At 37.9% G+C, this 14,417-nt stretch overlaps 1 protein-coding gene across 2 annotated transcripts in view; it reads right to left on the bottom strand.

Moving 5' to 3' along the window:
* The window catches only part of GALNT18 (polypeptide N-acetylgalactosaminyltransferase 18), a gene marked incomplete at its 5' end in the record, with an annotated part of 240,618 nt that overhangs the window by 102,568 nt on the left and 123,633 nt on the right, over positions 1–14,417 (bottom strand). For both annotated transcript variants that reach the window (XM_082484792.1, XM_082484791.1), the window contains one exon: positions 7,346–7,512. In XM_082484792.1, the coding sequence (XP_082340918.1) occupies positions 7,346–7,512 (167 nt within the window). The remainder of the gene's footprint in view (positions 1–7,345; positions 7,513–14,417) is intronic.

Genomic DNA, 14,417 nt, shown 5'->3' with positions numbered 1-14,417 from the left:
CTGGTGATAAGGTTTGGAGGTGTACAAAATAACTTTTTCTCCATTCTGCTGCCTACATTAAACTGCCAGAAGGGAAAATGTTGGTTTTAGAAGGAGGTGCTGTCCTCTTGGGCTTGCTATACTGATTCTGACACAGAAAATGTATTTGTTAGATGGCAACACTGCAATCGTATTAGGACTGAATGAGTTAAATTACCTTGTGGATAGAATGAAAAATAAGATGACCACATATTACCTACTGCTGGCTAGGGAAGATTTGCTTCATATTATTATATGAACATTTGAATCAAAAACTCTGATGTCAGGAGTCTGCAATAAAAGCTCTGCTGCGCACTGATGATCCCTGATGTGGACAGGAACTATGCTATCAGCTTGCACACACATGGAAATTTGGCTTTCCCAACCATACAAACAGACTGTCTATACTGTATTGCAGATGATTAAAGTAACGGTTCTTTTGAAAGCCCACTTTCGGCAAACACCTGCTCAGCACACACTTCCACAGAGGCAAATGATCTAACAGATGCGGGAGTTCTCTGGGATGCACCAAAGAGCCACACTTTGGTGCAGTGGTCCTCCAGCCTCACCCCACTCTCGCAGCACTGGAGCTTCCTAACCTTCCAGAAAACAAAGGCCAAGGACCTTCCACATCAGTTATAAAGAACGGAGAACATGACATTTCCCATTATAAAACAAAGCAAACTGCATGCTGCTTTATCAGACAGCTTTCCTACAACTATAATTACAATGCTACAAAAATCAGTCTTGCCTCCAGCAAGGGATGCTATCCCCGCCCTCACGTGTGACTGAACGCGAGCCAACATTTGAGTCTGATGCAGTATGGAGTTCAGGCATGGGAGAGTTACAAACACTGATCTAAAAGAATACAACGTAATGATTTTTAAATGAAAGCAAAATGGAAAAACATGTCTGAAAAGGAGGCGTCAGAGAGAAAAAGCAGAAAAATGGGAGAACGATAAAAATGTGCCACAAAGGAAGGAGCAGAATACTCTGGGGGGAGAAGGAAAGGAAGGAGGGAGGTAGGGATGAGTCGGGCAGGAGCTCACTTAACGTGGCAAGGAGGAGCTGAATGGTGAGATGGGAAAAATGAAGGAGTGCAGTTTGTGAGAAAGAATAGCAAATACTGGGGTGGAGGAGACAGGGAGAAAATAAGAGGATCGGGTACACTGGAATTTGAAAAAATGGAGAATGGCGACCCCGACTGACGGACACAAGCTTATATAAAGAAACATGAGGTGTGTGGAATAGGTGTGAGGAAGCGAATGTCCGAAAAAATCAGACTGCCAGGATGGAATGAGGAAAAGGGAAGCGGACTGTGGGGATAAAGACCAAGGATACAGACCACCCCGGGCGAAAATGAAGGAACGAGCACAGGAGGTGAAAAAGGTGTGAAAAGTGATAAATCAAAGCAAAAGAGTGGCAAGAATAGTTGGGACAGCCAGCCATCTTTATTGGCAGCGTCCCTCTCTTTTCTGCTCTGTTGTTCGCTTCCCTTTGATATCCTAACTCCACAACCTTTTCGCTTTAAAGCAGGAATCAAATACAATGTCACAAGGACTGACAAGTAAGAGGAGAGAACAGTCTGCAGCTACTCTAGGACATGACCTTCAGGACCTACTGTCCTTATAAAAATCTCACAGTCCATTTACATTAGTGGGTCTTATTTTTTTTCCACAAGAGTTTTGAGCTGCATGGCCAGTCGTTGATGGGACATGAATGAAGCAAAGTGTCCACATACTCCACTCTCTCACACCTCAGAATAAGAACAACATTCCTCATTCTGTAACTTGTGCTGACTGCTGAAAGCGACAGCCAGAGGACTATGTTTTGCTTCTGGTTATTTTCTTCTTACATATTTTCAGATGCATCCAGAGTAGCTGGCACACAAGCCAAGACACATCTCATTGCAGTCTCCTAGAATCAGCACACAGCATGTAGCAGTAAACATATGCTCAAAGAATTGCCTTCATTTATTCAAGTTTCAGTGCTAAATGTTACTGTGCAAGTAAAATGCATAGTTTGTAACAACAGCTAACGTTGTTCGCAAATCTACAAAACAGACAGATTTCCTGGACTATAGATAAAATATATGCTTTTTAGCATCTGATTCCTAACTAGCATTACACAGCCCTCTTTCACGTAAATCCCTGCCAACGCTACTGAAAGTTTGCTTCAGTAAAGGCTCTGCAATAATACGGATTTCAACATAAAGACCTTTAACTAATAGGGGGAATGAATGTAGGCAGGTAAAGCAAAGCCTTCACAAAGCATAAATCATGGCCCAAAAGTGAATGCCGTTTTTAATATAGTTTGTCTTTCTCCTTGTTTTCAAATGTTTTTATTTGCCTTTGATTTTTGCTGGAACTGAGGTAAGAGAAGAACAAGAAGCCAAACAGAAGGACAGCAAGTCTGAAAGTTTTTCTTAGGAGACTTTTACTGACAGGTTTTTAAAGTCAATACTCATAGTTGTCTGGTCTTCAAGTAAGCCATCTTCAAATTATGCTGTAATACGAAATCTAGCATGCATTTGGACAGTACTTTTGAGGTTTATTCACCATTGCTTTTGTAAAGGAAAAAAAAAATAATCAGACAATCTTCTATTCCCACATATCTCTTAAATATAACCAAAGAAGAAATATACCTTTCTAATGGCAAGCTCTGGATGCCTTTTGGAAAGCTTCTTTTTATTCAGTATTTTGAGGACAATGTTGCAAATTTCTCAAAGGTGATACAGTTGCATCTGACCCACTTTCTACCTCTCTGTGCTAATTATCTTCGACAATGCAAGTCATAAAATTAGCATCCTGTGACATCCAGCATTATTACTGCAATTCAATAGCTGTATTCATGGAAATCTCAGGACAAAATGAGAATCTTTAAACTGAACACGTTAGAATATTTCATTCATAAGTAATGATTCAAAGAAAAAGGAAGAAACCTTATGAAATTTGAGCCTCTTTTGCAACATTTATTAACTTTAATATGAAAAAAATGTTATAGAGGATGATAATTATTGCTATAGTATAAAATTTTGTAAGGCATACTCTGGACACATTAATGCATACTGCCTCCCTGTGAAGCTGAGCATATCATGGCTCAGAATGAGGTTTTTAGAGAGATTTCAAATAATCTTAAAATATCTTCACAAGAGGTGCTTCTTAATGCAGCGGGGCATGATGCCAGCAAAAAGACTCAAAAGCCAAGACAGGACTCCAGTGGCACAGAAGGTCACCACCCTGTCCCTAGAGGGCACGATGCATTAAGCCAGAGAGTGAAGGAAATGCTATTCCAGTAGTTCCCCCAGCTCAGGCAATGCCTTTTCTAAATACATGTCTGAGGTCTAATTAACCATCAGCAGATGTGGGCATGGTCACTTAAAGTTTTTTTAAAGCCTCTTCTCTGCAAATCCCTCTCCTCAATTGCATTGAGTCAGCTGGAAAACTCTGCCACTTCCGAAGGCAAAAATGAATAAATTACTTTATTGCCAAGTTATAAGCTAATGAGTATATTATCTCTGAAAAGCAAACAGTGTTCCTGAGGAGAATGGGAAAGATTTTGATCTGACAGACAGGACTTAAAACTACAGTAAAATAGCCGAAATCAGTGCAGTCACTCTATTTACACCAATGTGACTGATACCCAAATAAGATCCAAATTAACAACACTGATACTTGGTTGGGGTTTTTTAATAAATCTTATGTTCTCTTTATACAACACACAGGCAGTCACCGAAATGTACTTTTTTTTAACCTTCAATTAAATTTTAATACTAATGTACCTAACAGCATATATGAAACATTTCAGTGTTATGCTTACCAGAATTCAACCAGAAAAGATGGTATGGTGAAATGCACGCATTAAGCCATGCAAATGGCTTTATCAAAATAAAGGATCAAAATTTTGGGACCTGTTAAATCTATTTTCTACTTTTAAATGGTACACACTGGCATTTTCAGAGTTTCCTAACTTAAAATTTTTATTTTAAAAAAGGGAAACCACAAAGAGATTAATTGTATTTTCCTGCAATATAATTGGGAACTTGAAAAACTGCACTGAGGTTTAGAGAAAGTCATAGATAATTCGCTTGACATACCCTGGAGTGCATGAAATAAAATACTATAGCTTATATTGTTCAAGACAAATGCACAGACGCTGTCCATACACTTGAATATATGGTTTCTAAATTAGCCTTCTCTGGATTTTTAAAAAACTAGTTCTTCCACTGCTCTTTTCTGAAAAAGAGATCTATTGAAATTAGGGATGAATTCAGGTGTTCATTACTAGATTCAGAATTTGTCTTGCAGCAAGGATTTATACCAGTTTACCTGTATATTGCTTCCTCTCAGAAGTGGGAGATTTTGGTGCTCTCCTCTAGTGCCAATCATCATATCTGCTTTTACTTTAAACGACTATACTATGAGAATCCAATCATATAGTGCAAGAGACACAAAATAAAAAATGTGTTCATTTGCACTCTGCCTGACCTCTGCTCTCAGTTTTTCTTTCGAGTCACTTCCAGTAGTGCGATGTTTCTTGCCTGTGAAATCCATGGCTGTGGCATTACAGAAAAAATATGTTACATCGAGTTATAAAAGTTGCCATCCCCGGCAAAAGCCTGAGAGTAAACATACCACTTATAATTAGGATTCTGACAGGTCTCGGCGAGAAGCAGAGTCTGGAGCCAGATGCAAGCGCAAAGCAAGCTTTTGCCCCCTCAGGTAACTTTACAGGGAAACCCAGAGTAACCCACTTATCTTACAAGCAGCAACACTCACAAGCTAAAGAGCTACTAACAAAAACACAGAGTGACACTAAACATAAAGGATTAGTTTCAGCAATGCTAGAAGGGAGAAAAAAAATTGAATATAGAATATTGTAAAAGCAAAAGTAAATTGTAAAATAAATATTTCAGGATTTAAACTAATAATAGAAAAGCCCATAAATCATCTTTACAATCGCCCCCTTTCCTACCGAACATCCATCCTCTCCAAATGGATGCCTATTACCAGGTCTTCAGCATACATTATGGGATAAAGAGGACTGTAGGAATCTAATTTACTACTGCTGGGAAGAGATGCCAGAGAAAGGACTAGAGGAGTAGCAGAAAATCCTGGAGAGCGCTGAATTTTTCTAGGAGACTAAGTATCGCTCTGCACAGTGTGATTTTGTATAGAATGACATGAAACCCCAAGCAAGGACAGTCAAACCAAAGGTTACCCTCCTCTCCATTTCTGTCCTCCTGTTTGGAGTGAGGAACCTAAGGATTTAAGGCACTGGAGGGTAAGAAAGGCAAGCCTGAATGAAGGGCACAGCCAACTATGAAAACATGACAGTGTACAGTTCCGATACTGATACTAACACAAAATGTGGCTGAACAGGTCTTCCTGAAAGATTACGCGGTTCCTGTGATTGCTTATCTATTTCAGGTAAGAAATAATGAAAAAGAATAATTTCGATAAGCACATAGAGCACAGTGCAAGGTGTATTGGTTAGTGAGCTCATCACAGTGATGACAGGCTCTCAGAAAAACACTGATGTTTCTGACATTGCAATGCGCACACTGGAATAACTGCCTGTGAATTACAGAAAATTAGATGCAAAATCTAGAAACCTCTTTTTTCAGCCAGTTTATTTTTCTTCTTCTATAGCTGCCTTCTGGCCAGTTCCTCTGTGTCCAGAGGCCTCGGGCCCTGCAGCACCAACAGCCATTCAGATTTATTGAGTTCCTGGCATCACGTTAACTGTACCTGTCTGAAAGACGCAGGAATGGATTTCTAAAACACAAGTACAAGTCCAAGCACACCAATCAAATTTGTATTTCAATTTTCTTTTTTCCTATCAAACTGCCATGTATTGCATGAGGGAGTGGGCAAAAATTAAGGACAGCAGGAATTCATCAGTAAAACCATGTCAAATGAGTGAACTACATGCTGAAGCAAATAAAAAGTCTTCCTCAGTTCACAAGATGTTTCTGAATGCCATATATATGTGTGTGCACGTGTGCACACGCATGTCGATTTTGCTTTTGGTTTGTTTGTTGGTTGGTTTTTTTTGTTTGTTTGTCTGTTTTTTTTACTTTGCTCATAGTTTACTGTTTCATGTGATTTTTCATTTACTTCATCACATTGCTACATCATAAATTGTGCCATAAACTAAGAATAACAACTCATAAATCCTGCGTGCCAATTTACCCACACTGTTCCAAGAGTAGGTGTTCCAAGAAAAGTTTGGCCAGCCTTTGGTAACTGTAAACATAGTTTTATTCGCTGGTACTGGAATTAGATTTGACATAAGTCTACATCAACTTGGGGTTTGCGTGTACTTTAAAGAGTCAGGATTTTACTTTTTACTTCATTAATAGCCAGCAGAAAATGAGATGATGAAGTGCATAGTCTGGGGTGGGGAATTTATTTACTTGTTTACCATGAGGTTTCTTTTCTGTATAAATCTGAGATATATTTATAATTAGCAGTGAGCCACAGGATCTAACTACAGGGATCACATAACAGCTCTAATGATGGCAAGAATAAGAGAAGCCCTTTGTTCAACATTTTCCTCCAACAGGATAAATTCAGATTCGCCCTGTATTTTAGAAGTTCAGAATTAAAAAAAAATTTGCTGTGCTGGTGGTTTAAGTTCAGCATCTTGTGCTTATTAAAATTTCATCGCTAAAGTTGCCAAAAAATAAAACTTGTAAATAATGCCCAGCATGGCCTCAGTGATATACACCTAGGGCAAGCACTGAGCCATCAGACATGGGCAGTCCAGTCCTTCAGATCACGGAGAGCAAAATCTGAGTACACGCAGTAGAAAAGCAGCAAGGTAAATGCTGCCAATGAGGAGAGAAGAGAACTGGAAATCTAAAGCATATGTCTAAGAAACACAGAAAGATGTTTTATACAAAAGAGAAAGTGAGTATGCACACGCAATCACAACCATACAACTGAAACAGGAAGACCACAGAAAGCATATAATCTTGAAAGCACTCTGAAGTTCTATGAGTAAAGCTTCTTAGGTCTCTAATCTATTGTTACACTCAAAATTCTGCTTACCAGACACCTTAAACATATAGAAACAGCATACTATCTTTGCACATTATCTTTTTAATATACACTGTTTCAGCGTATTTGAAGACAGTCCAGCAAGACTGTGGGATTAAGAACAGAAAAAATATACTAACAACATCTGAAATGCCAATGGGATAAACAGGAGCCAGAATTCCAGGATTCTCATGTATGATCCAATCTCGGGGGGTGGGGGTGAGGGAGGGGTGATGGGACGGGACACAAAAAAAAAAAAAAAAAAAGGGACCCAAACCTCTTACCATTATTACTGTTATCATCAACTAAAATAATCTCTTTGAGCAGGTGAGCAGGAGTCCGGTCAATGGCTGAATGAATGGAGCGCAGAATCACCGAGAGAGCTTCATTAACAAATATGAATACAATGCTGACCTCAGGAAGCCTGTCAGGAAATGTAAGGTTTCTGCACCTAAAGAAAAATGTAAAAAAAAAAACAAAAACAAAAACAAAAAAAGAGATGTAAACTGTTGGAAGTCACACAAACTGTTTCAGAGAAATCTATCGCCAGCCAGACAAGAACGACAAGAGAGCTTTTGTAGGCATGGATCAGAAGCACACCTGTTCAGAGCACATATAGGCAAGGACCAGATGAATTATGATCTAAAAAACAGGAATCCCTGAAAACAATATCCTGAATCTGCCTGTGCAACCAAGGCCTAGAGTGAGCTCACTTTTCTACCCAAGGCCCAAATCACTGAAAAATAGTTTGCACACCAAATGTAAACTCTTGTTTAAATGCAGCTTCCAACAGCACCTGTCCACAATGTCTTTCTGGACAGTGCAGACAGGAATAAACAGAGTTAACCCCTTGCTTCAGAAAGCATCTTCTTAATAGCCACATTAATGATTTTTGCTACAGAATCTACCACCTATCTCAGTCCAAATCAGGGGCTTCTTTCTCAACTCAGTAACAACACAGTAAAAGATCCAGCTCCAAAGAACATCCTGCTACAAAAGCTAAGAGACAGTGTAGCCAGAAAAACAAGTAAAAGGATGGAAAACTTACCTGAAAGCTCAGTCAAGATGTTTAATCAGAATGAGGAATACTTTTGTAACCTGATAGATTTTCCTGTGGTTTTTAAAAATATACATATTTTAGGCGCATTACAATTTGCTTATGCATACAGCAGTATGGAAGTGCCTCCCACAACTTCAAAGTTCCTTAATGTTTTACTGTTTTTTCTCTCCTTCATTTAAAAAAGGATTCACATTTTGTAATTTTATGAAGAATAGAAAGCCCTTTTACCAATTTCTATCTTTAAAACTGTCAGCAAAATATTTGCTTTTTTAAATAAAGCCACAAGTTAATAAAGTAAAAGTATTTCTTTTTCTCCGAAAATTTTAGTATTTTAATGCGATGTTTCTGAACAACAGTTAACTCCACCTTTTTCTCAGATCTGAAACTACTTACTAGGATGAAATTAGGCCACAGGCTGACCCAGGCACCTTTTCTAGATAGGCTCTGTACATAGAAATCATCAGTGCTAATACTCTTCTCTGCCTCCTGACAACACTGAAGTGGTTATCTCCTCTCAAGATGCCTAGAGTCACTACATCCAGGAACTCCTTAAAGCTGTTGAAAGCATTACTAACAGCTGATGTTTAGCATACAGAAAGCATGGATGGATTCAGAATTTTTAAATCATGCTTGAATGTGACTCCTTAATGAAATTTGTTCTTTAGTTCAAAGGGAAAGCATAGCATTTTTTTTTCCTTTGTATTTTAATCTGTATAGTCAAGAAATAAAGAGAAGTATTGCAAAAGCATTCCCCTTCACATGCTGGATATTGCATAAAAATGAAGCTGAATAAAGACAATGAATTTTTATGTATGTTTTTAAAGCTTCTGAAAAGAGTCAGTATGCAGGACACATGACATCTAAAAACACTGAGATACACGTAATATTCAGCTGGTCAACCAATTTTCTCAATTCAGTCATTAGTTTGAAATTGATGGAAATACATTAAAGACATTATTTAATATTTTAGGTACTTTTCTCTCTGTTACCACGTGACAGAATTACACAGACATGTAAAACAGATAACAGCCTTGAAAAAGTAACAACAGTTTTAGTCTTAAAATGTGTACACTGTATTTTTTAATAAGATGGTTCATCTTTCAGAAACAAGAAACCTGCTTACAGAGATCCATAGCTTTTTGTTCCATGGCATCAATACAAGGGAGAAACAATTAACATGGTGTTTGGATTTACCAATTTCCACTCCTAGCTTGATATTTTGGCAGCATAACAAATCAACGCTTACTTTCCAAAAACAGTTTATATTTGTAGTAGTGTGTCAGTTCCCTATTTTCAGTAGTAAGAGAGTTTTCAGCTTCAAGCATCAGACTGAAAAGCTTTCTTTGAAGCTTTCAGGAGAGCTGAAAGCATGTTACTTTTTTTTTTTTTTTTGAGTACCACTGGACAGCAGATCAAACATAACAGCTTGTGGAAGTGTCATTGTGCCATTTATAATCAATTGCTGCCCCTCCCTCCCCGTTGTTTTTTTCTTTAAAGTGAATAGCAATTCATTATAGATGATTTTTAACAAAATTTCACTACTCTTTAAAAATCAGATTCTCATAAATGCTTACATTTGGCCATTAAATCAGGTGCAGTCATGATTCTTACTGGTTTCAGGGAGTTTTGCTGGTAATGAAGAATTTCTAAGAAGGACTCATCAATAGATTCACATAGGAAATCTAAATAAAAATCTAAACATTGTATCTTTCAGCAAAGTGATATGTAACCTGTAAAGTACATAGCTGCTCAGAAGCACAGATACAAGACAGGAGAGGAGCTTTCTCCACGAACTACTGTGGGCCCCCTGCATTAATCAGAGCCATACGTACTTTCCTAGAGATAAGGACCTGAGTGTTTTTTATTCAAAATAAAACACTACGAGAAGCAGAGGGAGCTGCCTTTTCTTCCCAAAGACAACTAGTGCAAGGCAGCACTGGTTTTCTCTTTTAACCAGTAGTTCAGGAGTTAAAACCTTCAACCATGACAGAAGGAGCACAAGTTCAATCTTCTCTGATCTCCCCAGAGAGCTAACTACTTGCCAACTTGGTGTGATTATTTTCACTCCCCCTCTTCAGAGGCATTCCACTTCCTGTGGAGCAATTAAACGTACACTAAGTTGGAGTGATACCAAGTAAGTCTCTCTAGCCTCCTGTTAAGGACAAATTTCTTGGAAGAAGGACCTGCTTTGCAGTACCTGTTCCAATGGATGTTCATGCATTTTAAACACCGGACTTCACTCTTTATGGCTATGTCCAATCTTCTAGATTATAATGCCACAGTAACCTGTGATCACTTTTTTCTTTCTTTTGCAAGCTAATATTTATTGTTTTCATTTAAGAAGTGTTGCTTTGGCTGAAGGAATAAAGGCACCTTCACAAAGCCTGCAAATCAAGTGTCAGAGCACTTTATTGGGAAACAATACAGAATCACAGAATGGTTGAGGTTGGAACGGCCATCTGGAGGTCATCCTGTCCAGCCCCCTGCTCAAGCACGGTCACCTAGAGCCAGCTGCCCAGGACCTTATCCAGACAGCTTTTGGGGATCTCCAAAGATGGACACTCTACAACCTTTCCGGGCAATCTGTGCTAGTGCTCAGTCACCGTCACAGTAAAAAAGTGTTTCAGTCCGTGCCCATTGCTTCTGGTCCTATCACTGAGCACCAACGAAAAGAGCCTGGCTGCATCATCTTTGCAACCACCCTTCAGATATTTATATACATTGGCGACGTCCTCCCTGAGCTTCCTCTTCTCTAGGCTAAACAGTCCCAACTTGATATACGCACCTAAGTTTTCAAATCTTCTTCCGGAGAAAAGACAATTCTCCATACCTGCCTCCTGTACCCTAGAGTGAGTATTTTAGCCTCTGAAATCATTCACTAAAGAAAGGTCATCTTCTGTGGTGAACAATCACTTAAAGCACTGCTTAGAAACATTGCCTAGATGACTGAGTAGGTGAAGCAGGCACAAACTGACTTGGGCTCAGCACTGTCAAATCTGAGGTGAATCTTTGGCGAATGTGAATTTCTAGGTGCCATGAAGGTAAAGTGGCATCTGAAAATAGGATTTTCAAGGTGTGTATTTCAAGCTCAAAGTGTCTGGGAGGCCTCTGTACTTATGATCACACTACAGTTTTGTAATACGAACCCTCGCAGTTTTCCAAAAGTTACTAAGACCATTACGGATCCAGCTCCTTAAAGAACAGACCTATTCATGGCACACGGTGTCTGTGCACGTGCATGCCATTCTGCACTGACAACAAAAACTCCATATGCAATCTGGATACTATTACTTTGTAGATGTCGTCTCTTATACGCAGGTTAGATGTACAAATTTGCATGGACATAATGAGAAATTACTGACAAAATTCCAGTCTCCTGTACACCTTTATAAAGCTAGCACATTTCTGTTTGATGTAATAACTGAAATTTCATCCAAATTTAGAAAATTTGGCTTCAAACAGACTATGAACTTGTTAACAGGCTTAAATATACTGAAATAATTTTCAGTATTAGTCTGTAAAGAACCTTTTAGTGATTCACTTGTAGCCACTATGCATAGAGATATAAAACGGTCCAGCAAACAATGCTACAGCCAATCTATCTTTTAGCTGTCTAGCTTAGGCATAGTAGTATTTCTTATGCTCAGCCATACCAATGCACACAGATGATAAAAACGAAACTCTAGGAAAAATGGTAAGATATGTCACCTATCAGATAAAGAGCAACACAGGGATTTTGGAAAATATTTTAAATGGCAATGAAAATACACTGGAATTAGTTAAAAAAAGTTGCTTCCTTAAAAACTGGGCTTTTTGTCCCATGTCAATTAAGCTAAGGTTGAGATATAGGTAAAATGCACTTTTGTAAGAAATTAGTGACAAACTATATTACAAAAATGTTCCAGATGACAAAACCAGCCCCCAAAATACTGCTGCCCTACCACAAATCCACGCATAAATTGAAACATTCAAACAAAATTTCTGTTTCTCATGTCTTCCATTCATTTAAAGGAAATTGTTTGTATTGTTTTTCCTACCTGCATTCGCTTAAATCCTTTCAAATGACATTACACTGGACAAGATTTTCCATTGTCTCGCACCTTGTGCAGGACAAGAGCAAGGTGTTAAATGCTGTGAAAGTCATTTGACGTTGTCATTTTTGCTCTACCATACATTAAAAGATAACTACGTTTGAGACAAGCGAACAGAACTAGGCTCCCATTATGTCTAATTTCTTTAGTCTTTTCAAACGGATTCTTTTTCGATGAGGGTACGTTCCTAAATTGAATTATTTTTTTCTTTTTTCCATTCAGACTCATTTATCATCTTTACTTCCAGCTTGAATTCACTAATTTTTCAATGTGTAGAGATTTTTTTAAGAAAATGCATTTTCCTGCCTACATTGTTTTTCATATCAGATGATGACAATAAAGATTTATTTAAACAGATCAGAATTAAATCCATACACCTCAGATCATGCACAGAATGCAGAGCACTTGTGCAGTTCCACAAGTATGTCTGTCTTCCTCTTTATGCCAGGTTTTATGAGGAGTAAAATTCCATAATTCTCGGAATGAACAAGAAATAGCTATGAGAAAGAGTGCATGTAATATGTGTATAAAACATATGCTCAAGGGGGGAAAAGGGAGGAAATTGTATGGCTTAAAATCTTAGATCCATTAAGCGCTAAGAATCGAACGGTTGCGTGGCAACTGGCAACATACAAGTTTCAATGACAGCTCTGCTTTGGACTCATCTGGGGGCCTCGGACAAGACCCCCAAACCGCCCCTCCGCAAAGTGAGGCTCTTCCAAAAAAGACAAATCCACGAAGTATAAAGCATATTTCAGTATTATGACTGAGTGATTTTTAAATATAAATTCTAAATATTATTTAGAATTACAATAACGAGTATCATCCCAATGTAGCTAAAAAATTACCTCTAGCAACCTACTCCACTAAATTACATTGGGCTAATAACACCAAAGTAACAGTTGTCATGGTTACGGAAATTTAGAGAAACTCCTGGTATTCTATTTCAAGCACAACTCTGGTAAATGGAGGACAGCATACATTATGAATCTTCTTTCAAATATTTGTCCACAAGAAAATTATATTCCTCTCGCATATATGCATTGTGAAAAGACAATTTAGCCAATCACATTACAATTAGTTTAGCATAACTATGCAGTAGGAACAACAGAGCAAGAATGATTTGCTGTATTAATAACTTATCTCTGAGACCTTCTACAAATATGTATACAAGTTATAAAAAAGAATTATTTTCTGCAATTTTTTAGACCCTTTCAGCAAGACTTACGTGGGTATCGCAGCTAACAATGGCAACAGAACACATTTTTTGTTTTAATCACTAAATTATGTCATCTGTTCCACATTTTGTTAAAAACACAGGATGCAATAAAGCATATTACTAAAACATTTGGGGTTAAGGTATTGTTTCAGGAACATATGTGGGAGGGAGCTTTAGTTCCAACAGAATAAGAATTTCTCAGAGGCACAAGCAGAAATAGAATTGTACTTTCTTCAAGATCTGGTGACATTTTGTCATCAGCCAAAATGGCAAACGGAAAGTCAAGATGTATGGGAGGAAAAAAAATTCCATTCTGGCATAAATAAAATAAATAGCACTAAAACTCTTGCAAAGAAACTGAGTCTTGTAAGAACTCCAGTTCAACTATCTATGTTTATAATTTCATTTTGTGATCATTTTTCATTCTTCCTTTCGCTATTATCAGTATTTTTAGTCTTAACCAAATTATGCTAACAAGGCTAGCATTGAACAACATAAAAAGGGTTTTTTTCTTGATCTCTGGGGATTACAATCTATTATTACAGAACTACAGTCAGTGAGACAGTAATTCTGCTGCAAATCTAGAAATCTTTGTTTGCGGTCACCATCTTCTATTACAAGAGAGCAAAGCCAGGCATACAATTGTGTGAGGAATTTAAATACAGAGTTACCATATAACTATAAGCAACCATGGCTAACTTTTTTTTTCCTCGTGGCACCAATCCCTAAAAACAAACCAAAAATTTGTCATAAGGAAAGATTAGATAACAAGCTGGGAACTCGATACATATGCAGATAAGTTGCAAGGTTGTAACACAAGAGTGATTAGTTCTTGGTCTCCTAAGAATCTCACAGCATAGATTTAATTGTAACAGATTGATTTCCCACTCCTTTTAATAAAAGCTATAGGTCCATTTTTTTCTTGGTACTTAAACCCAAGATCTTTCTCTGAATAAAGCAATAAGAGCAGTAAACTGGGAGTTATG

Source organism: Vanellus vanellus (assembly GCF_965231255.1).
Source record: "Vanellus vanellus genome assembly, chromosome: 6".
In the NCBI taxonomy this organism is placed as follows: Eukaryota; Metazoa; Chordata; class Aves; order Charadriiformes; family Charadriidae; genus Vanellus; species Vanellus vanellus.
Note: the sequence above shows the minus strand (reverse complement) of the source record. Positions and strands in the feature narration are given on the sequence as shown.